At 40.7% G+C, this 24,932-nt stretch overlaps 1 protein-coding gene across 1 annotated transcript; it reads right to left on the bottom strand.

The window, feature by feature from the left end:
- Window positions 1–12,406: 12,406 nt before the first annotated feature.
- On the bottom strand, window positions 12,407–24,435 carry LOC127009290 (ras-related protein Rab-10-like). Its single transcript, XM_050882237.1, has 6 exons — window positions 23,873–24,435; window positions 19,487–19,547; window positions 16,965–17,103; window positions 15,905–15,994; window positions 14,076–14,198; window positions 12,407–12,944 (listed from the first exon to the last, which is right to left on the bottom strand). Exons 1-6 carry the CDS (start codon window positions 23,997–23,999, stop codon window positions 12,873–12,875), a joined length of 612 nt encoding a protein of 203 aa, XP_050738194.1. The 5' UTR covers window positions 24,000–24,435; the 3' UTR covers window positions 12,407–12,872.
- Between the last annotated feature and the right edge of the window lie 497 nt (window positions 24,436–24,932).

The following is a 24,932-nucleotide window of genomic DNA, read 5'->3' as shown; positions in this document are numbered from 1 at the left end:
CATCAGTGAGATAACGTTTTCCCCCTTACAAGTCACTTAATGGATACTGCTGATCAGTCTGCTGCAAAAGGTATTTAAACTATTCCTTGTATAAGACACCTGACAATGTCCACTCAGTGTAAAGCCTTGACTTGCTTCGTCTATCACGTACACGATACCACAATTTCAGCAAGTGCCGCCACAAGTCAAGCTTCACAAAGAAGCAATTGGAACCGGGGATGTGAGGGGCGCAGAGTTGTAATTGGCCGTTGTCGGAAGAGCTACGGCACGGCACAAGTTTGCTCGTGAAGGCCAAGCCCGGCCGGAGTTTGGGAGGAACATTCGAGATCGACAACTCGCTGTATTCTTACCGCTGTTGAATTCCTTGGAGCTCCACTCCCAACACGTCCGGCGCGGGGCGGCGTGCATTTTTATCACCACTTCAACGATGTTATTCCGCCTAAAATTGCCGGAAAGCTGAAATTACTCCGCCGCCGTGAATTTTCATAAACAAATTCTTAATTTCCTAAATAAATTCTTAATTATACATTTTCATTCATTACCACCACTTTGGAAGCCACAATTTATGCATAACAGCTCTGGTATGCAAATGCCGCACCACTTTATTCATATCGCGGCGGCAGGGGAAGGCAAGGTGGCCGTGTGGAGCCCTCTGGTGGCGGGCGGCGCGGCGGCGGCCATGCGTCACGCGGGGTCGTCAACAGTTTTAATTAAGGACAAATCGCCTAATAGTCCCCTTGACAGCGCCCTAATCTCGACCTAATTAGCAGAACACTCTTCTCGGCCCGCCCCCTCCTGTCCCTCACCGGGGCGTGAGGCGGCGCCGCCCGGCTCCGCGACCCTCGGCCTTGCGTGGCGGCGCCCCAGAGGTGGCGGGGCGCCGCCTCGCCCGGCGAGGATTACGCCTCTGCGGCACGCCGAGCACCGCCATGACGGCCAATTTTGGTGGGAAGGCGCGCGTAATGTCCGCCATTTTAGCGGGAAACCTTCCGAGGGCAGGGAGGGGAAGACAAGGGGAGGTCAGGGGCCTAAGGGGGAAACAGGGGGTCGCGGCCTCACCCTCTCACTCATTCGCCCCCTTCCCCCTTCCCAGTCTCCGACCCTCCACCTCTCCCCTCCCTATTCCTCGCCTCCCTCCTTACCGCTCCTCACCCTCATCACACAACGCTCCCTGGCCGCTGGATCCCTATCGCCTTCCCCAGCCGACTCCTTTTGTCTCGACTGGAGTAACATTAAACACCATATATAAATCTTTCGTCTATCCCCTCCCTTCCCCATAGAACCCAGCCCACCCCTTTTTTTTTCTACCACCACCAAACGTATTCATTGTTTCTCGTGTACCACCATACGCTATACCCGCATAAGCCCCAACTACACTCTCCTTACTCCACCATTATCCTTGTCTTCGTATTATTTCTGAACCACCATCCGACACACACACACACACACACACAACCTTTCCCACCATCCCCCAAGCCTGTATTATATCTCCCTCACTGTGCTCCTTCCCCAGCCTCTACCTACCTTCCTTCCTTCCCTCCTTCCCTGCCTTCCCCGCTTCACACACGTAAATAAACAAACAAAGGGGGCTGGAGGTGGATGGGCGCCCTTCATCACTTTAATTACAGCTTAGGGGGAGCGTCGCCCCTGAAATATTCCCGCTCATATAAAAAAACTAAACTAATTAAGCTGATCTCGTGCGAGGGAGAGACTGAACGCCCGTCAGATTGGGAGGGGGGAGGAGGAAGAGGAGGGAGGAAGAGGAAGAGGAAGAGGAAGAGGAGGAGGAAGAGGAAGAGGAAGAGGAAGAGGAAGAGGAAGAGGAGGAGGAGGAGGAGGAGGAAGAGGAAGAGGAGGAGGAGGAATAGGAAGAGGAGGGATGGAGGTCTGATAACTATGGAATACCTCTACAACTGAAGACGGTGGTTGGTCTGTCTTTTATACGGTAAGGAAACAAGACTAAGGTAAAACATGTAAATAACAGATGGCCTTAACACGTTGCTCCATTATGAGAAGGCAGAGGAAGGTGTCTAGTGATGATGATGACGATGATAAATGATTGTCTCTGTGTCTGTGTCAAGGCTACTTACTGACGGTCCTAAAACACACACACACACACACACACATACACACAAGCCAGATGAAGGTATGCATAATTACTACGGCAAACATGCAAAATACAGCTCCCTATTCATTTATGTGACATGTTTCCAAGGGGCCCGTTCTCTCTCTCTCTCTCTCTCTCTCTCTCTCTCTCTCTCTCTCTCTCTCTCTCTCTCTCTCTCTCTCTCTGTTAAGTCAAGGATGATAGTAGTTTGATTTCGTTCGCTGTTCTGCTATATGGGAAGATAAGACCAAAGGGGTGAGCATGGCACGTAATTCAGTATGATGACAACCCTCTCTTTGCCTCAGTTCACTTACGAAAGAGGAATATAAATAAAAAAGACGGAGGGATGCACAAGGCTGAAAGAAAGAACAGGTAGCGAGATACTATAAGGACAAAAAAAAATGAGTTAACTTATAGGAACTTCCTCACTACCCAACACCTGACGTAAATCTTCCCTTTCGTCACTATCATTCTCTCTCTCGGGGGTTGGACACTTGCCTCACTCTTTCGATAGTGTGTGTGTGTGTGTGTGTGTGTGTAGGACCGTCAGTAAGTAGCCTTGACATAGACACAAAGACAACCATTTATCATCGTCATCATCATCATCACTAGACACATTTCTCTGACTTCTCCTATAATGGAGCAACGCTAGTGCTTTTATACACAACTAATCTCTCGTACTCGCGCTCCCCCCAACACTCCAAGTTCGTGTACCTCTACCCTCTCTGCTCACACTTCCAATACTCGCATTATACACCCCCACCCCCCTCTGCAAACACTTCCTCAACATCCATAACACTACACTCAGTGCCGGACTTAGAAGGTAGCGCTAAGCTTTATAAAACTTAGGCCTTGTTATAAAATAAGAAGTACTGCCTTCAGGACACCTACACAAATATTCCTGGCTACATCCCATCCTAATATCACTTAAACTAGCAATCAGTTTTCACAGCTCCAGCAACTTTTCTTGTGCTCTTTTCTATCCAATTCAAACATCTGCCTCTATATCTATAATTATGAAGTCTTTCATATATACATCAACGGTACTTGAAAAAAAAAGTCTTACTTCATTATCTGACCCATGCATCATCTACCTCTTTTGGTTTTTACATTCATCACTAACCATAAACTTTATCATTCTATGTATTATCCATGGCATTCATATATTTTTCCATCATTCTCAACCAGCCAGTATATACTCCTGCAGTTCTAATAATCATTGCAATTTTCCTTCTTTGACAGCAAAATTATCATCATTTTATTTCTGTCCTCAGGCACCTTCTAGATATCCCACTAGTCCATGCCTTTTGATATAGTAACCTTAGGCATTTCACGTTAATCTTTCCATGCTTCCAAACCATTTCTGCATATATTCCATACATTCTGCTTTCTCATTTTCAAATTTCAAAGAGTATCAACATTTTTTCAAACTTCTTTCATGGATATCTCCTGACAAAGTTGTTCTGTGTAGTACTGTCATTCATCAGTTTTCAAAATATCCAAGCCTAATATTGATTTTACTAAATATAAGTTCTTCATTAGATCTCATACTCATTATGTATTCTTCTGTTTCATTCCATTTACATTGCTAAATTCAACATATACTATTTTCTTCAGTCAGTCATATCTTATAACACAATTATTATTCTTTCATTGCCAAAACTTTTCAAACACTGATCTGATACCTCCCAAAATCACTTCATCACAATCGTTTTACTTTCTCCTAATATTCGCCATACCCACACATACCTCACAATACCTGTCGTACCTGCTACCCAAACTATTCTCATTCTGCAGTGCCTATGCCCATGAACACCCATCTATATACTGCTGGGGAGACCAATGTGGCACACCATTCCTTCCCTCTTCCCTTTTTTTTGTCCTGGTTCTACCACTCATTCTAAGCCCTTCCACAACTCATTTTCATTACAACTTTTATAATTAGAGCACCACACCCTTTCAGGTGTGTTTTACCAATACCCAAAGTGTCGAACTGTTCTCTCCCAAACAATTATATAATTTTCCTCTAATCTTCATTCATCCCATTCAATTACACACGTGCTACCCCAAGGAGCTCCTCACTCTCTTCCCCCCTTTTCCAAGGAAAAATGGAGAACCTTTCTGATCACAACCATTTTCTGTCCACCCCCAGAGGGGTCACAGACAGCTAAGCACAGCAAGTGCAGTGCTCATTCCTTGAAGGTCTCTGGGTACCAATAATCAAGAAAATATATATTCAGCACTGCCCAAGTCCACAAAATAATAAAATATGTTCAACTAAATATAAAAAAACAATCATAAAAACAACTTACTTGCACTACCTAATCTACTCCTATGATTCCACCACACAGAAGCAAATAAACAAGAAAAAACATGAAATAAAGAAGAGTAAAAGAGATATAATGTACTAACGAGGCCACCTTATGAAGGTGGGCTAAGACTTTGCTACTATAAGCAATGTGCATAGTAGCCCTAGAGGCATAGCTAGTTCCCAACAATGTAATGCTTATCACCGTGCAGTACCACAACAGGTGGACATAACAAACAAATAAAACAGGGCTTCACCAGTCATGATAATGCCACTGTACATAATGCATAAATATGCAACAAAAATTGTATCCACTGTACCTCTGCTTAATGACAATACAGAATGCATGAAAATACTCGACTAACAAGATATATCAGTTTACTGGTACAAATGGCTATACATAAACATCTATAAATATAATTATGAGAAACAAACCTTAAAAATTATGCTATATGGCCACAGCTAAGTTTACGGGTACACCGTACATATGACTATGTAAACATCTATAAAAATAAGTTTGAGAAACAAACTTACCTTCAAAATTATGCTGTATGGCCACAGGTAAGTTCACAGAGCTGTTGAAGGCCCAAATATGATTGTGCCAGCAGGACCAGCTCCTCTTTTTTCTCCAGTTTGTGCTTGTTTCCTTTGATGTGACACACAGCAGTCAACAAAAAGGTTCTAAGTCAACTTCTTGTAACCAGGGTTACTTGGTGAAACCCAAGCCATTTTCCTGGTCACCATGTAATAAATACTATTACAACTAAGAAAACAAGTTATCATATAAAAAAATATCATGGATGCACATAGATATTGATGACATTAGATACTAATCAGAAATGTATCAAAGAAACTAGAAGGACTTGACTATAAGCAGTTGTATAAGCAAGTTAAAAGCAACAACTTGTTTATTCCATCTTAAAATAAGTTTTATGAAATCTTTTTCTATTAGGGACATGTTCAATTCAATCTAACTGAGGAAAGAATGTTATCTGATAAAGGAACTGTCAGATTTTGCTAATATCACATGTCGAGTTTCACCTCATTTGAAATGCATATTAGTCGATTTCCTGCTCCCCCACCCTAAAAACCCCGTGTTCCCACAGGTCCCCCAAGATCGTTGAGGGCAGGGGATAGGCATAACTTGAAAAGAGGCATAACTCGAAAAGTAGACATTTGCGACGGAAATGAGGTACAAAATCATGCAATTCACTACATCTATCACCAGAAAAACATGAACCACGTAAGAAAATCGTTGGTTGGGTGAAACCGTAAATTGACCATGAAAACAATACAAAAGGGCAGTCAGTATTTAAAGGGGTTGGCCCGAATAGCAAGTCATAAACAGAGGCTTGCCAAGTGATTTTAACGCTTAGAAATGGTAAAGCTCTGCCTATTCTCATTGACTGAAAGTGTTTAAGTAGCCCCACAACCAGTATTGAAGCTGCATTATACTTACGACGCATGAAAGGAGTCATGACGCACAGGAGAAAGCTTTTAGTCAGCTCTCGAGGCGTCTGCTCCCAGTGTTGGTCCGCCATTGTTTATTGTTGACAGCGTGCACGTCATCATCATCATCATCATTATCTTCCTAAGCCATTATTACTCGTTCACTATAATACAAATGTCTTTTCCAATGTTATCTTTCCCTGTATGATGTTAGTCTGTTCCATCCTGTCCCAGCATATGCGGTGGCTGAGTGGATAGCGTGAAGGCGCCGCGGCTTGGCGTCCCGACGCCCGGTGCCGAGATTTTTCAATCACCGCCGAGTGGCCTGAAACTACCCACGTGCTGTCCTGAAGACCACCCCCAACCCGGACGCTAAATTCTTTTTTTTTCTAAAAGAGAGGGTCATTGATGAGCTCCGGGGGGGCAGCATGAGACAAGCAAGATGGCGCAACTATAAATACTTACCTGCGCCACAACGGGCTGGGGCCAACCATCAGACCCCACCAAAAAAGCGGACACACACACTCACACACACACACGTAATAATAATAATTATATTATAGTTTTAAAGGAGTATTTCGCATTACATGCGATTTGAGACCAGGGAATTTTTTGTCACAGTATCGGTAATTATGCATATTTCAAGTTCACTAAACACTCACAACAAAAAATAAAGAAAACAATGAGCAAATCACAATGCACAGCAGAGGGAGCCAGTTTGTTGTTACTTTGAACACTCCAAAGAGAAGGGATGCTGTGCTCTACTCTTACTAACCCAGGAGCTCCAACAGACCCTACTGACCCATTCCTGAGGACAACAATACTTATTATCATCGTTATCTTTTAACTTTTAAAGATGGCAGTGATACAACCATTAACTAACTTTTGGGAGTTGCACAGCAGCAAATTTTGTGGTGAGAAGGACCCAGTAGTTAATAACCGTAAAACAGCTGTGTTACAACTTACAAGCATGCACTAGAGATAAGGAAAGCAAGAACTGACAGCTCCTGCACTCCTGGAGTGGCATTAATAAAGCAGAATGGTTGACAGCATGAATGAATTAAACCGCCAGCAGGACTAAGATATGACCACTTTTGAGCATCTGCCGTCTGGGAACAAGCCTTCCTCAAACCTAACATTACTTCTGCATATAACTTTGTTTCAAATTAATGATTTAGCACCATTGTGGTCTTTGTTGTCTGGAGATGGATGTTGCCTACACAATGCATTCATTAAATAAGGATATCAGGGACAGTTTCAGAGTGAGAACTTTCATGCTCATACTAACAGTGATCCCTTATGCTGTCACTTTCTTTTCAAGTTTTTGATTAAGATCATTTAGATATTCCATCCTGTCTAAACGAATATAAATATCATTATTATTATTTATTGTAGTTTAACATTTTAAATATTACCAATATAAATAGCCCTGATTGTAATTGTACAAACATAAGAATGATTGTGCTATGTTGAGGGTATGGTGTTACAAAAAGTTATTTTCAGGCTGGTTCAATGGCAACACAAGCAGATAATATGTTCAATTAATGATTCTCTCTCTCTCTCTCTCTCTCTCTCTCTCTCTCTCTCTCTCTCTCACACAAACAGATTATGCAAAGCTGACGAGAAAGGTTTTAAATTAAATTGGCGATACGAGCCAGGTTTAGAATATGGAGTCCAGTGCTTGTAAATGTAACATACTATTAGAAAAAATAAAAACAGCAGAGTGCAGCAGGGAATTAAAAGTTTGTGAAGAGGAATCAAGAATGGTTATAAATATGGACATTTATCACTGATTTGCAGATAAAAAATGTTGAGACAGTAGTGTTAGCAATACATTTGGGACTGGAATGTGCTGCAGAAGAATGGCTACTATAACAAATCCCCTTTTGAAGATAGGGCAGTCGTTGATCATCCGAGAGGGTCTGGATGTTCCAGGCACCCACATGGAGAGCCGGAGGTTAACCCTGGGCCTGGCTCAACGAGCTTGTATCTTGTCTGCACCACCTTGGCAGTGCCCCAAGAGAAGGGGGTAGGTGTGCTTGGGACAGGGGTGCTCTCCTGCCCCGACCAGACCTGTCAAAAGTACTGGATGCCATATATATGTTGAGATATTCACTCTCCTACACCCACATCCACCAGACCCCTACAAGGGGAGGCTGATTGTTGGACCTGTGATCCCAACAGCCCCTGGGGTATCAGGAGAGCATACACAACCACCACCTGAAAAAGTGTTGGCCACTCGGCTCATGGTCACAGAGACTAGCCGATTGACCTCCCTTAGCCAGGAGAGTGTCCGTCTTGGCAAGAATATGGGACCAATGTGGTGTGTTGCCAGCCACAGCACATGACTACAGCATTGCTTATCCGCCAGGACTACCATCTCCCAGCCTTACACAGATGCCACACACAGCAAACATGTGGGAGGACTAGGGTTCAGGGTGAACCAACCTGTTCTCAGATTTTGGCATGTTCAATGGAGAGAAGGATTAATCAAGAGGGAAAGAAGGATATAGCTCGGGGTGGTTGAGTGCACTGCCTTACTCATCCAGATAGGCCTGCCTTTCAGTGAAACTGGATCAAGGTCTGTTACCAGCTTAGTTCATAAACACCAACTCTGGCTATATGGGCAAGTGGAATGCCTCCCAGAAGCACTGTTCACAGGGTTGTTTCTGTGTGAGACAACCCTGAGTGGAGGAGACAAGGGGATGCTCACGTAACTCATGACTGGGGCAAGTCAACCCGTTTTGATGGGAAGGACTTGAGATGGATGGAGCAAGTGCATAGAAGCTTGCTTGGGAAGACCGTCAGAGTGGAGGCAACTAGTGATTGAAGCAGCATGCCCCCAGCCATATGCTCCTCATTAGTTAGTTAGTTCTGAAAAAATTGAAAATACTAACACTGCCCATTCTTGGAAACAGTGTGATCTCCAAAGAAATATAAAAAGCTATATGAATCAGGTGAATAGAAGGAACCTCCTGGAAGATGGAATGTAAAGGAAAAATGGGGCATGACTTTTTGTTATCTTTTTTTGCCTGTGGCATCATTAGACTTTTTTTCTGGGGCCTGATGGTCAGCCCAAGTCTGTTGTAGTGCAGGTGAGGGCTTATAATGATGCCATATTACTTGACTCATGCTGCCCCCTGAAGCTCTTCTTTGATCCTCTTTTAGAGCAAGGATCTAGAGTCCGGGTTGATAGGTGGTCTTCAGGATAGCATGTGGGTCGTCTTAGGCTACTTGGTGGCGACTGAAAAATCCAAACTTGTGGTGGCAGGCAGGTTACTAACCCACATCCTCCTGGATGCCGTGTCACACAGTCACTACCTCCCCTGGACTGGAAGCTAATATCATGGTATTTGGAGAATGTGAAAGGTATGGTATCCTAAACAATCAGGTTATAAAGGTGGTGTATAAAGAATAGCAATGACTTTTAGAGCAGATTGGATAGTGGATGCTATTAAGTAAACACACACACACACACACACTGCCCCCGTTGACTTAAGCTTTGCTCTATCAGGCTCTGGCGTGGCAGACTGAGGTTCGAGACCTGCTCAAACCAAAAATTTTTTCCACTGGCAAGAAATAGTTACTGTCACTCATTGAGCAAAGAGGATGAGCGTGTGTGGTGTGTGAAGGTCCCAGCAGTACCCAGAGAACAGTCCTTCAAGCTCTGAATGCTCTCTCCAGGATGGTACTTACTAGCAATCATGAGTCCAACACGTGATCAGGCGATAGTAAATTATACACACACATACACACACACACAAACTGACACACAGCCCCTTACTTAAATTCATAAAAAAAATGTTATATAGGATGACCTCAAACAATTTATTACTTACACAGTGTTGTTCAAAGTATAACAAAATACAACCCCTGCAGCGCAAAATGTAGATTCATGAGAAAAGGTACAAATATAATGGTGATACATTTAAAACATCCACATACTAATTACTGTACAACAATCAACATTTCGTGTGCCCATAGCCATAAGTTTTCTGCCACCCTCAAGCATCTTACACTGCATTCAACCATTATTTACAGAAATTGGCTTACACAAAATACAGATAAATAAGTTCTGAAGCTTATCTACCTATGAGCATTACTGGCAAGTGAATTGGGGAATGGAAGAGATGAGCCAAAGAGATGACAAAACTCTTTCTCTAGACAGAAGACTGTGAATAAAGAATGCCTTAAGGTGCCTCTAATATCAGCCAATTACTTTGGTAGCAGCAGCATCTGCACTAAGGACAGATAAGGTGTAGTTTAGGACCACTTCGTACAAAAAATTTCTCCATATGAATATTTTTACGAGATCATTCATTACCACTTCATTACTGTATGTATGTATGTATTTGTGTATGCATATATATATATATATATATATATATATATATATATATATATATATATTTATCGATATATATATATATATATATATATATATATATATATATATATATATATATATATATATATATATATGTACATTAACATAATTTACACACTTGAATGTAGTTCCCAGACAAAAGCATCAGAGTATTAAGACCAAAAGCTATTAGTTGGTGTAAATAGTTTCAAACACTGAAAGGTGTTATGCTACAAGCAACATAACAGGATAAGGCAGCATAATATTGGGGATCAAAATGCAGGTGTATACACATAACTACTGACCTGTTGTCACCACCTGAGTCATGAGCTGGGTCCACTTACTCGATAATATGCATATGGTTCATGGGTAACACAAAAATTATGAACAGCATAGAAAATCTTGAAAATGTCTAAATTATCATTTATATAATGGTATGAATTTAAATCTGATACATCTGGATAGCTCTGATGAAATTATAAAGTAACTTGAACTTAATTTTCTTCAAAACTAATGTCTCCATTCCCTCCAGTGCCTGAAAATTTACAAAAAAACTTCAGACACACCACTCAAAGATGGCCTGTTACCCCCCCGCCCTGTCACCACTACTGCTGGTTCAGTTGCCAACAGTACTGCTGATATATTCAAAAGGCAATCCAGCTATAAATGACTAAACAGTTGTGTGACACAGTAAACCAAAACCTTTCAATAATCTTAGTTATTAACAAAGTGAACACACCACACTACCTTTAACCTGTAAAGAAACAAAGACAACTTTCTCTCAGTGGAAGAGAAAGACAGGCTAGATTGTTATGAAGTATATTTCTCAAACCAACATCACAAAAAAGCGTGTAACAGACGAACACTGTCACCCCGACTGTTGCACATTAGGTAATCCACCATCCTTTTCACCTCCCTACTAACTCAAATCATTATGTGCGCATATGTGTGTGTGTGTGTGTGTGTGTGTGTGTGTGTGTGTGTGTGTGTGTGTGTGTGTGTGTGTGTGTGTGTGTGTGTGTGTGTGTGTGTGTGTATGTATGTATGTATGTATATGTGTGTGTTATATATATGTATATATATATATATATATATATATATATATATATATATATATATATATATATATATATATATATATATATATGGGATTCAGCTGTTCGCACCGGTTCGCAAAGAACTTGTTCTTGGAATTTCTTTAATCCCGAGAACCGGTTGTTACTGTCAGCTTAAATCAGGGGTTCTCAATTTTTCCCCCATGAACACATTTTACTTATAACTTATTTTGGTAAACCCCTTATAGAGAGAACCTGTTCTTAAAAAAATTGAATCCCACCACTGTATATATATATATATATATATATATATATATATATATATATATATATATATATATATATATATATATATATATATATATATATATATATATATATATATATATATATATATATATATATATATATATATATATATATATATATATATATATATATATATATATATATATATATATATATATATATATATATATATATATATATATATATATATATATATATATATATATATATATATATATATATATATATATATATATATATATATATATATATATATATATATATATATATATATATATATATATATGTTTAACTCAATAATGAACACAAAATATCTTAAGTCTTTGTCCAAGATGCACTGGTTGGTAGATGCATGAATGAATCTTACAATTCAAATACTGAAAATTTCAGTGTGCAGTGATACAAGAGTAAAATTATTACAGCTGCTTCTTCTCTTAACACAGAACATTTGATGTTCCTAAGCTGAAAGATTATACTCATCCCACCTAAACCCAAGAAAGAAAAATGAAAGCATCACTAGTCTGGTAATTAATATCACATGGCAAGGTGTTGAATTCCTTGTTAACACAACATAACAAGACAAGTAAGCTTGATACGTGTCACTGTCCTGTGCACTGTGCCAACACCACAGGCCATTACCAACACCACCACCGCATTGCCTTCTCATCCTGTTTCTGTATCTGTGGAAAATAGCAGGAGGCTCACGCTGCCACATGAGCCTCACATGCGCATATTATATATATATTATGTTACAAAACTCATAAGGCAAGAGTGCACAATGATGATAATCATAACTGTAGTAGTAATAGTAGTAGCGGTAGTAGTGGTTCCCGAGTGAAGAGTTTCATTCATTGCACCAAAAGTCATGACCAACTGCTCCCCTTTTCCTCTTAGAAATTAATCTTAATAAAGGAAAAAAAAATAAAGAAAGAGGCATCAGGGTTATATTGTTCTGTGTCCAATGACATAGTTGTTGCTCCTTCCTTCCCTCCCTTCCCCCTCCCACCATTAGCATCGTTCCCTTTCCCTCCCATAAGTGCAGCAGCATTGAAAATGATGGTGTGTAAAGCTTTGGAATAAAGACAATAATAAAAATAATAATAATAATAATAATAATAAAGGAAAAATATATATATGTGCTCTTTTCTTAATTCCCTCCAAGCTCCCCCCACTCCCCCAAAGACTAGGGGTGAGGGTGAGGCTGGGGTGGAGGGGAGGATATGGTTATGTGGAAAACAGCCACTCATGCCCTGTGCAGGAGCCTCTATGGCTAGTGGTCTACGCACAGCATTGCCGGGCTGCGCCTCTTTGAGTGCTTCTCTCTGGGCGCACCACACTGTCTGGGTTCTCCTACGAAGAAGAAAAAATAAAATGTGACATACCAATGATAAATATGGAAAATGGGACAATCAATATCTCCTGCATGCAAAGACAAGATAATTTTCTTCCATGAAGATGATGGTGAAAGACTTTCACTTGGCCATCATTCCTACTGTGGATGGAAACCAGGTGGAGAGATAAGTAGAATATATGAATCAAAGTTGCACACCTTTTTAGCATTACTGTTAATGTTTACCCATTGGGTGTGACCGTGAGAGAAATATTATGGCTCCAGTCCGTGATGTTGCCTCAAGTTATGTGACGATCCACAATGACTACCTGAATGTTGTGTGTGGTTTCTTCCAATGAAAATATTTTCTTCTAAATGAAACTGTTTGCATATTTCCTCAGCTTCATCTGCCATGTCCGGAGTGAAGAATGTGATAGTGATGATGATCATCATCATCATGACTAATAAAGATAATGATAAGGCAAAGGAGGATGAGGAAGAGGAGGAGAAAGCATGGTTACACAAGAAGAATGTGAAAGCAAGTCATGCCATAAGGCTATCCACTTTAGAAACTTCAATTACCTTACAGGTAGTTATGAACAAAAGGTAAATTCCATAACAGCATAACAGGTTCCTCATCACCTACCACTTCACTCAGTACATTGTTACCAGGCTAACAGAACACTGCATGTGTCCAAGAATGTTATGGAAATTTATATGGACCACTGGAAAAATAAAAAAAACTTTACTAAGCTGCATCCTATCATAGAAATCAGAAGGAGAAGAGGAAAGCTACCATTGACCTGAAAGGGGAGAGCGCAACTATACAAATTTTAATATATCCACCCTCTCATAGGGATGAAAAATTATATATCTAGTAATCAAGTCAGAAATAAAACAATAGCTTTTCAAATCTGGCTTTCAAATTTTGCTTTCAGAAGTGTGTAAGTTGATGAGTAACCTATTCTAACCATTTGTTTGGGTTAGATCAGCCTTAACGTTAGGGTTTATCTAGTTACCTTTTAATGTTACATGTAACACACTTGTCAATTGTCTAGGTTAAATTAGCTTTTATTTTGTTTATATTGTTTCTTTTATAGTTCATAAGTTGTAACCTACTCTGGCCATTTGTTTGGCCGAGATTCACTTACCTGTGGGTCACGGCCGGGGGTCTTGTTGAGGATGGCTTCAGCGAGCTCCAGGAAGGCCTGTTCAATGTTGATGTTGGCTTTGGCCGATGTTTCAAGGAATCTGATGCCATGCTCCCGGGCAATCTAGGGAAAGACACATATACAGTCAAATCTCAACATTCGCGGGGATCAAGTAATACAGACACATCATGAATGATGAAGATCCGCAGATGTCTGCTGTGTTTTTAAAACACTTAGTTTTTCAATCTTTTACGGACTGACACACACACACACACACTCAGACTGATTAACGACACGTACTGGACACATTGAGTGAGCAGTGCCATAACATTATACTTCTCTATCCATTCTAGCTAAAGGCAACACTTTACAGTCAAATGAACAGTTATTCCTGATGATAAATTATACCAATATCTTGCCCAAATATTTTAATACAAATGACTGCATTTATTCATAATAAAAATAATTTGAATATGAATACATATACATCCAAATGCTGTTTTCAAATGTATTCAAATACAAATACTCCCTTCTTGCTCTGTACTTTCATTTCTGGCTTCCTTTCAGGCTAATCTACCTTCATTGTGGTAGACAGACATTGTTTTACCTCAAAACCTATCAACAGTCGTGTTCTGCAGTAAAGGGCGAGATGTGAAAAAGTTTAGCTTTCCAAACAGAAGCATTGAGCTGTGGAATGGACTGGAGGAGGAGGTGGTTTGTGCAAGAAACATTCATGATTTTAAGGAAAAGTTGGATAAGAGAGGATATGGAGACGGGACAGCGCTAGCGTAGCTCTTTTCCCATATGTCACAACTAGGTAAATACACACACACACACTCACACACACACACACACACACTCACACACACACACACACAAAGATAAACAAGATAATTTTCAAAACACTTAAGCACTACAATAACTAGTATCCCATACAAAAGTAATAGTAATAGATGACCAAGTAATAGTAACAGGCTAGACAAATAGAGTGTAGCAGAAGTAGTAATCAACCTATCGGCCTATATCTCCGACAGCCTGTTCCCTTGTGCGAACTTTCATCAAGGTGGTGGTCACGGCAAAAGTGTCTCCACCTTTCTCTGTTCCGGCACTCCCCCTCTGCACACTCAGTCTCTCACATATCAAGGCTATGCAATATTCATCCACTCCCAAAAAACATTCCTGTCAACTCAGAGATGTAATAGTCCACAAAAGAAACAAAATCCTTCCCGTCCTTCACCTACAAATTTCAGGGCAACAAATCTCTTCCCTTACCTAAAGAACCCTTGTTCCTCACCTACATTTTAATTGGTCATTTTATTCTTTTTAATTAAAACCTTTCCACATCCCTTTCCTGGCCCCTTGCATAAGCTTATTCAACTCAAAACTTATTATAATTGTTACAGTCACCCCTATTACCTTTCCCTTTGTTCTGCAGAACAATGATCACCTTCCTCCAGTCTTCTGGCACCTCAAATTGGTCCCATACTTGATTATATACTTACAACATCCACTCAACAACTACATCTCCATATTTCAGCCTTTCTACTATTATGCCATCAATACCATGGCACTTTTTTGCCCTCCAAATCCCCAACTAACAGTTTGAGTATGGTGAGCACATGAGGTTGGGCAGAGTCTGCATGCCCTGACAGTGCTGTGGGGCAGAAGGGGTGAAAATACTTCCTATCAAAAGCTATCTGTTTCCTATCCCCATGATGCATCGAAACTTGTTTACTACATCACCGAGATGATGGATCAAGAGACACCTCAAGAAGCAAGAACAATTTAAGATAAGAGTGATAAGAACACTCAAAGAAAAAATCACTCACAGCTTCTCCCTTGTCCTTCAGAATGACCCGTTTGTCCTCCATGTCACACTTGTTTCCTAGAATCATCTTCTCAACATCTTCATTTGCATGCTGGAAAGAACACAATAATATTAACTTCAAATCATTATAATATTAAACTAAAGAATTTTAATCTACATTTGACATTCTCAGTCCTTCCTTAGGTTGAAGTCACTAATGTAAACTTCATCTCATATCTCTTGCTAAATGTGCTTCCTTGAAGTTAGAAACTTTATATAGTTTTCAGCAATTATTTTCTCCCTTCCAGATACTAACCACATACAAGGATATTGTCTGACCATATGTGGAGTCTGCATTTCATATATGGGGGTGTCCCACACAGCCCATTTGGACAAAGTAGAGCCCAAGACTTTTCACCTCATCAGAACCCCAACTATTACTGACAGCATTTTACCTCTAAGCCTCTGCTGCAGCATTACCCCCTTTCCTATCTTCTACTGATATATTCAAGCTATAGTCACACACAAATATGAAGTCCATTTAGGTGGGGCCTGAGCCTTTCCACAGCACTGCTGTGTCCCCCAATACATCACTCTCTCTCATATATCAGCTATTTACTATCTGAAGTTATGTATGTGTATATATATATATATATATATATATATATATATATATATATATATATATATATATATATATATATATATATATATATATATATATATATATATATATAAAATAGTTGATGTAAAAATGATGGTGAATGCTCAAGTTATAGGAAGAAGGAAATACAGATGAAGGAAGACTTTTCCAGTGTCTACCAGTGACTTGGGTGAAAAGTAGTGGGCAGCAGGGCCATGGATATGGTGGAGGCATGCAGTTAGCAAACTAAGAAGAGTTGGTACTATAGTCACACTCATCTATATAACTGTACAGGAAAGGGGTACTGAAGCAAATCCCACAAGCAAGTTTTCATTAGGAAGCAGAGTACAGAGTTATAGATGAAGCAATAAGGAATTAATAAGATCAAGAGTTTTAATGAACTGACAATAAGAACTTTTGACGAATAACCTTTACTTACCTCGTCTATATTTCTTAACCACTTTGCTATGTTGTCGAACGATTTCGCATTGGTGATGTCATATACGAGCATAATGCCCATTGCACCTCTGTAGTAGGATGTGGTGATTGTGTGAAACCTCTCCTGCCCAGCTGTGTCCCTGCAATACAAGACATGCAGCATTATACACAGAGGACAAAAGAAGTAGGTACTCCTAGATTATGATGAATCAAAAAATAATAATTAAAATAAATAGTACAGCAAAATGGTTCTTATTCAGCATTCTGTAACTCAGCAAGGCAAAGAAATATTCACTTAAAAAATAACTTTGAATTCCAACATATAACAGAAAATAAATCAGAAAAAATTATGCATCACAGCACTTTGTCGAGTTGTATTCATATATAATGGTTTCAATTTGGCATGGTGAACCCACACTAGTTTTATTTCAACACGTACTGTACACATTCTTGTGACATGGGGCCCAACTCACTCCCCCACACTCTCTCATTCATATTGACATGCTGCCGAGTTGTTGACACATCTGGTGGTCTACACTCAGTATGACGTGCCTGCACTAGCTTTGTTTGAACATCCCTTTGTTCAATAGACATGTTAGGTTTGAGCAACTGGGGAACTAGTTGCATCAAGATGGCAGCATTAGCCAAACGGCCTGAGTAGTTGTACAGAGGAGGCAAAAAAAGTTTGTGAACAAAGGAGATGTCATAATTATGTGAGTGTGGCCAGTGTCTCCTCTTTTACATTGCCTTGTCCACTGCCAATATTTCATTCAACTAAGATTGATACTTTCAGTAAAGGATCATCTATAAAAGCAGCTGAGGGAATATTGAGGGGGAGCTGTTGTGTGGGATGCCACTTTCATTTTGCACAGCTGATCCACTCTCCTGTTAAGACTCCCCCACTCCCCCAACTGTGGGAGTCATTCATTCATTCATCTTTGACACCTACTCATAGGAGCTCCCACCAGGGGATGGCCACGGCAGAAGAGTTTCCATCTCTCTCTATCCAGACACTCCCTCCTTGCCTGCTCAAAGTTTCTCAAGGATCTTTCACCCCTCTCCCTGTGGGAATCATGCACCCAAAAGGTCCATCAAATACAGGGCACATGACCAGACTTGTTCTCCCACACTCTCATATGCATCTCTGCATGCTGATCTGAATCTTCATACTTCTGCACAGATATCGCCAAAGCCATATACATACTCACATTAATGAATCCAGAATACTATGGGCAAAGCCAATAAGCTGAAAGACTTCTTGATATGACTCACCATAGTTCTGCATTATACTAATGTAAGTGAAATTTTCCACAATCTCAATGTCCTTACAAAAGGCTTGATCAGACTGTATGGTTTCATCAGTAAGTAAGCCTCCAAACATCTGTAGTTTAGTCTTGGCCCAAGAGAAAGAAAGCTTTATCTCCTTGTGTAGTGCCTTGAGGGCTTGGATATGGCAGATTGTCAACTTACCAGGTATGATCCATGACTGCTCAGTCTCTGCAGTTTCAACAGTTGGATGCAAACCCACATGAGCAATAGAAGGGCAAGCACTTTGCATGGCACACTGGGTAGTGTAATACCATGGTAATTATTGCAGTCCCAAGGTCCCATTTAACTTTCAAGATAGGGATGACCAGTCCACTTTTTCAATCAGGAGGAACAGCACCAGATTGCCATATGGCAGTCAAGATTGCATGCAACCCACAGACCATGGTAGCTACTCCAGCTTTGACCTAATGTTACAAATACCAGCTGCCTTGCCACAGCCTCTGACCTTGAGAGGGTGGGGCTTCATCAATAGGTAGGCCAGCATCCACTATATATTTGTAACCCAGCAGTTGATCAGGGTCAGGGTATGTGATACCTATCATGTCAACTATATGAAGGTGAAGGCTAGCGTCATACATTCATGATCTTGACTCCTGATGCCTCCCGACATCAAGCCACACTCCTACGTTTTTGGAAATTTCAAATCAATTGACACCCTCCTCGACATCTGTCACCCGTCAGCAATAAACCACGACCATTGGATGTCCATCTCAACAATGTCTCAGCAACGTCATTTTGACGTGGTCTATTTAAGCTGGTTGTAACGTACGTCTGGCAGCGCGACATTTTCTAACATCAGGAGTCAAGACCATTAATGTGTGACACTAGCCTAAGAGTGGACACAATGTAGCATACCTTCCCCACTCCAGAGGTAAACAGAATAATCTGAAAAGTTCACAACCTTCTGGATACATTAATATAGATATAATGGAATTGGTGGTATCCATTTGTATGTTTGTGATTAAAGTTACTTAAGTTTCACATGAATTAGAGTTCCAAAATTTTGCTTGTGAAGTACAATAATGAATCACCACACTGTATCACAAAAATGCATATAATTTTTTCTCTAAATGATTACTCTCTATGTGATTAATTATATGAAAACTTATTACCAAAATTTAAAGTCTTGCCTTTATATTATCTTGCACAAAATTATGTAATTTATTCAAGTGATAAAAAAATATTAAAACTTACCATATTTGCAATTTAATCTTCTTTCCTCTCAATTCAATGGTTTTGATTTTGAAGTCAATACCTGAAACAGGAAAGTTGAAATGAGGCAACAAAATAAACATGTAATACCTAAGAGATTGAGCACAAAAGCCGGGAATGTAAGTTATCATAATCAACAAACTATCAACTTAAACCAGAGACTGAACTACAGCTGATACCTGCAATGTTTACTTCATGAAAACTTTAATTATTCACGGCAAGCCCCTTAACTCTTAACCCCTTGGTGTACTATGATGTGAATGGCATGAAACTAAATGTGTACAGTGAATATTAAACCACAAAAACATTGGCACAATATTCAACAAAAATATTTCAAAATAGTTAATTTACTCCACTGGCATCAATTTTGAAGTGAGCATAAGTTTCTTCATCCCCACTGAAATGAAATAATTAGCAACCCTCTCCAATGGCATGTCTCAGATCGCAGACCATAAACAGAGGCAGTGTTCCCTGACAGTCACACCTTCTGCCCAGGCTGCTGTGGGATTTAAACCTTTCTTGCACTCCATAGCAACATGTCACCAACACTTCTTTCAAACAATCTGTACGTGGACCAAGGGACTCGTAACACTGTTGAATGATGCCATGAGTTTTATAAAGGTATTTTATTGTTACTTACACTATCAGGAGTTGTACAAAAATATAAAGGTATAAATTCTTGTGATGGCTTTTCCTTTGATATATTATCTTGATAACTAATGGTCGCTTCACTTTAACCCTTAACCCCCTGGGTGCCAAGCATTTTTTGCAAAAAGCTTCCCCTGGTGCCAAGCAAATTTGGACTTTTTTTTTGCGGAAGTGTTCAGAATGATTAGACAACACATAATTGATACATTTTACTACTCAACTCTTAAAATTTCCATGATTTCTAGGAGCCAGAAGTTTCTGATATTTGGAGTGTTACATCCTGTAGACTTACTCGCCCCAGGGAGCTCGTCTATCAAACTTCGGCCTTTTGGTCTGAGAGGCAGCAGAGGGTTCGAAACCCTCCTTGCTTGGGCATAACACGAGTGGCGAGGCGTCAGCACCTCATTTTCCTCACCACTCAAGCTACAACTATCACTATACGTATATATAATCTTTATCAAGGTCACTATTGTACTCAAAGTCACTCGCATCACTATCCGTGAAGTCACTAGGGGCCTCATCAAGGGCACGAGCAAAGTTGGGCGTTCACAAAATATGCTTTGCGCAGTGAGACATCCTCCCTGTATTGCGGTCAGGTCAGGAAAGGACCCATACCCTCAGGATCCCTAGAGGCTTGGTGGGGGGGTGAAGGTCAGTGACTGGGAGGGGTAAAATTATGAAAAGTGTCCTGATGAAATATGAAAAGCTCCTAAGTCAAAATAAGACCACGGCGATTTTTCTAAATTGCCACCGTAAATACACGGCACTGGCACACAGCGTGTACCTACCCGCCGCTGTAAATAAACGGCGCTGGCACCCTGGGGGTTAAAATACAACCATCATTTATTTACCATTTACCGTTTACCGTTGATGAGGTTTCAGGCCATGCTCCGCCGCTGGTGCAGCGCTCTACGAGGGCCGTCAACAATTACAATGTTAGCCTCAATAATAATCTTCGATGCACCTATTCTCAAACATCGTAGTGAGTGAGTGAGTGTCTTAAAATTTAATCAAACATGCTGCGGTCCACTCAGCCGGCCATCGTTTATTTAACCAAAAGCTTGCATGCCACCATTTTAAATGTTATGCTTAAGTTTGGTGGTTTCCGTGACGCTTAAGTTTGGTGGTTTCCGTGATTTGTCCTGATGCATGGCATCATGTTTGACCCACGTAGATGTGATATAATGTCATTAGTCCTAACAGAACTGCTACAAAAGCCACATAAAGCACTTGTTGAGAAAATGCAGGAAAACCCATTGAGGAGTTTGGAGGAAAGGATAAGACTGAATGAAGATTATTCTAAGTTCAATGACAGCAGTAATAATACATTATGAACAGTGACAGCAGTAGTGAGAAGGATGTGGAGAGTGAGGATATCACTTCACATGAAGGTAGGAGGGGTGGCAATTTCCCATTCTCCCTCCAAGCCTTTCACCAGCCTGTAGACTGCAGTGCATCCGTCTGCTTGGAGTACCATTTTGTGCCAGCGAGCTGCTGGCGCAAAATGGTACTTACTCCCTAGCTATATTTCACACCATCTACTTTCACAATTACATGACATATCATAATTTGGATTTAACCATTATGTTCACTGAGTTAAGACACTTCATAAAATATGAATAAACAACAACAACAAAAAATAGCAGCTCTTTTTTACATTTTTTCAAGAGCATTCTACGGTATGAGAACAATCCTGTCATTTGAGGGTTAACCTAATAGATAGGGACCAATCACTGCTAAATAGTAGCCTCCTACTGCTAAGAGTAGTGCAGTAACCTTCTGCTTCTAGAATAGTAGCATATCACTACTAAAACTGTAACTTATCAGTAAGCTCAGAAATGAGTAATGTTACATGTGTGTGTTTGTTTGTGTGTGTGCAAGTTTTGGCACAGGAAATGTGTGGCTGTGTGCGGGGGCAGAACAGAAGGCAGTATGCAGGATACAGTTTTTTTTTGTACTGAGAAGCCAGAGAGGAGACAGTGCCCACTACCACTGCCCAAGTCCGCTCCCGTGTGTTAGCCTGATGAGCCTCTTGTGCCTTTTCCGTGCCTTGATTTTGGTGTGCTTGTGTCTGAGAACAGTGTACTGTGCCCTTGTGCTTGCCAGTAAAATGGAATAGCCGTTTCAGTGCCTTTGAGTCATTTCTTGCCTCCCTTGTCTGGTCCCCGCTCGGCCGCGTGGCATCACTGAGGGTGTCTGTGGCACTCGGGCTGTTCTGTTTCTGCTGGCCCATGTTATTTACGCCGCCTGCCTGTGGGTGTGTGATTCACCCTGGTATTGGTGGGGCGGGTGTGGCGTCACAGGAATTTATGATGGAGATGGTTAAAGGTGATGAAAAGTGCATTAAAGTCTATCAGAAAAAAATAGTCTCAACCACCTAAGTGAATAAGACGTTATATGGATTTAATAGTTCTCTGCACCCTGCACATGTTACATACTCCCAAATATTCACCTCATATCCTGTAGCGCATGCCCCACTTGTGGATCGATTAAGTGGGATTCACATGTCGATAAACCAGTAAATATTTCTTTTACTGCTACTTTGTATTTCTATATTTCTTCCAAATGATAGCTTTTTAGTTCATTTGAGTTTTTTGACACCATTTATTGTACGAATTATTAATAACCTTAATATGATCATGACCATTTGGTCAAGATTGGTAATACTAACAAGTTGATAAGCTTTTCCTTCCTAACCAAGTGCTCTTCTATTGTCATTTTATATATATATATATATATATATATATATATATATATATATATATATATATATATATATATATATATATATATATATATATCCCGGTAACCTTCAAAGCTCCCACAGAGCCAAAGGAAAGTGAAAAGATCAAAATAAGTGAGAAAATAGCCATGATATGCATGGGGGACCCCAAGCAGCCATGGATGGCAGAGTAGCCCATATTGCAGCTCACAACAGCAAAAATCCAAAAGGAGTGTTTATGCTCTTACTAACAAGAGGGCTATGCCTTCCCCTCCCCCCTTGGGCCCACTAAAAGAAAGGTGAATATAATGAAACCTAACAGGGAGGCTCTGCCACCCTGAACACCCGTGTTTCCACATTTTCTTGCATTGGGCCTAAAATACTTACCATCCGTTTCCACAGAAACTAGGCCTCACAACATTCATAAAAACTAAAAACTATCAAATGAAAGTAAAAAATATCAAAACTAGAAAGTGGCAATAAAGGAAATACACCCAGACAAGCTCTAGGATAGTGGTTACAACTACCTTCTCACACGTGCTAAAGGAACAAACTCAATAAAAGCAGCACATCCAGACACAGCCCGAGCCCCCCGGCAGGCCCACCACCCGCCCCGCCGAGGTGACCACTTGACCCTGGAGGTGAGTCACGGGACGACTCAACTGTGTCGTGCGTGACTCACCAGCGCCGCCCTTGCCTAGCCCTTAGGTCCTAGGTGAACTTATGGCCAGCAAAACCATGTACTAAACCTCCCTAAGTACCCTCCCTTCACCCGGAGCAACCCAAAGACCGAGTTTCATGACAGGAGGGTGCTGGAAGACGAGACGAAGAGGAAGCAGAAGAACCAATTAAGGAGGAGCTAATAAGAAGTGATACAGAGGAACAGCTCAATGGAAGAAGAAGAAGAAGGAAAAGAACAGAAGAAGAGGTTAAAATGAGGAGGAGAGGAGGAAGAAGAGGAGGTCAGAAGAAGAGGTCCCTCGCCGCCGTTCTCTTACCTATGGTGGAGATGAAGGTGGTGTTGAAGGCGTCATCTGAAAACCTGAAGAGTATGCATGTCTTTCCCACGCCCGAGTCGCCTATGAGGAGCAGCTTGAATAACAGGTCATAAGTCTTCTTGGCCATCTTCTTCACAACAAACTACTGAGCCTGATGGAGCGTCGACCTTCTGCTGCCTGCTTCTTCTTCTTCTTCCTCTTCTTCTTCTCCGCCTCTTCCTCTTCTTCTTTTGACCTTCTAGCTCTTCTGCTCTTCTTCTCCTGCTGATTCTTCTTCCTCCTGTTGCTTCCTTTGACTGCTGCTTCTTATGATTTCTTCTTCTCTTCTCTTTCCTTCTCGCTGCTTCTTCCTCTTCTTCTTCTAGCTCCTCCTCGATCTTCCTCTTCTTCTTTTGACCTCCTCTTCTGCTCTTCTTCTCCTTTTGATTCTTAATTCTTCCTCCTGTTGCTTCCTTTGACTGCTGCTTCTTTTGATCTTCTCTTCTTTTGGTTCTCTTTCCTTCTTGATGCTTCTTCCTCCTTCTTCTCCTCCTCTTCCTCTTCTTCTTTTGACCTCCGGTTTTCTGCTCTTCTCCTGCTGATTCTTCTTCCTCTTGTTGCTTCCTTTGACTATTGCTTCTTTTGATCTCTTCTTCTCTCCTCCTTCCTTTTTGGGGCTACTTCTTCTCTTCTCTTCTTCTTTGACCTCTTCTTTTGAGCTGTTCTCGTCTGCCTTTTTCTTTTTCCTTTTGATTAATTTTCTCTCCTCGTGTTCAGCTTTCAGCCAAGACTGCTTCCATGTGGCTCACTGTCTATAATGTCTCTCTCTTCTCTCAGTCCCAGCACAGTTTTGAAGCCCCTAGCTGCTTTACTGGCTATATCAGGGAAGCTCTAAACGATCTGATGGCTTTTGAAATACCTGCTGATAAAAACACAGATAATATCCTTAAGACTTTTACTTTATCCAGTGCCTTAGAGCACAATATAACAATGGAGACTGTACCCCGGGGCCATGCAATGAAAACCAGTTGCACGCTCTTTCACTAGTTATTTAACCTTCAAACCTCTGGAAAACCATAGT

The sequence above is a fragment of the Eriocheir sinensis genome, chromosome 40 (genome assembly GCF_024679095.1).
Source record: "Eriocheir sinensis breed Jianghai 21 chromosome 40, ASM2467909v1, whole genome shotgun sequence".
Lineage (NCBI taxonomy): Eukaryota > Metazoa > Arthropoda > Malacostraca > Decapoda > Varunidae > Eriocheir > Eriocheir sinensis.
The sequence above is the reverse complement of the archived record's forward strand: the minus strand, read 5'-3'. Positions and strand labels throughout refer to the sequence as shown.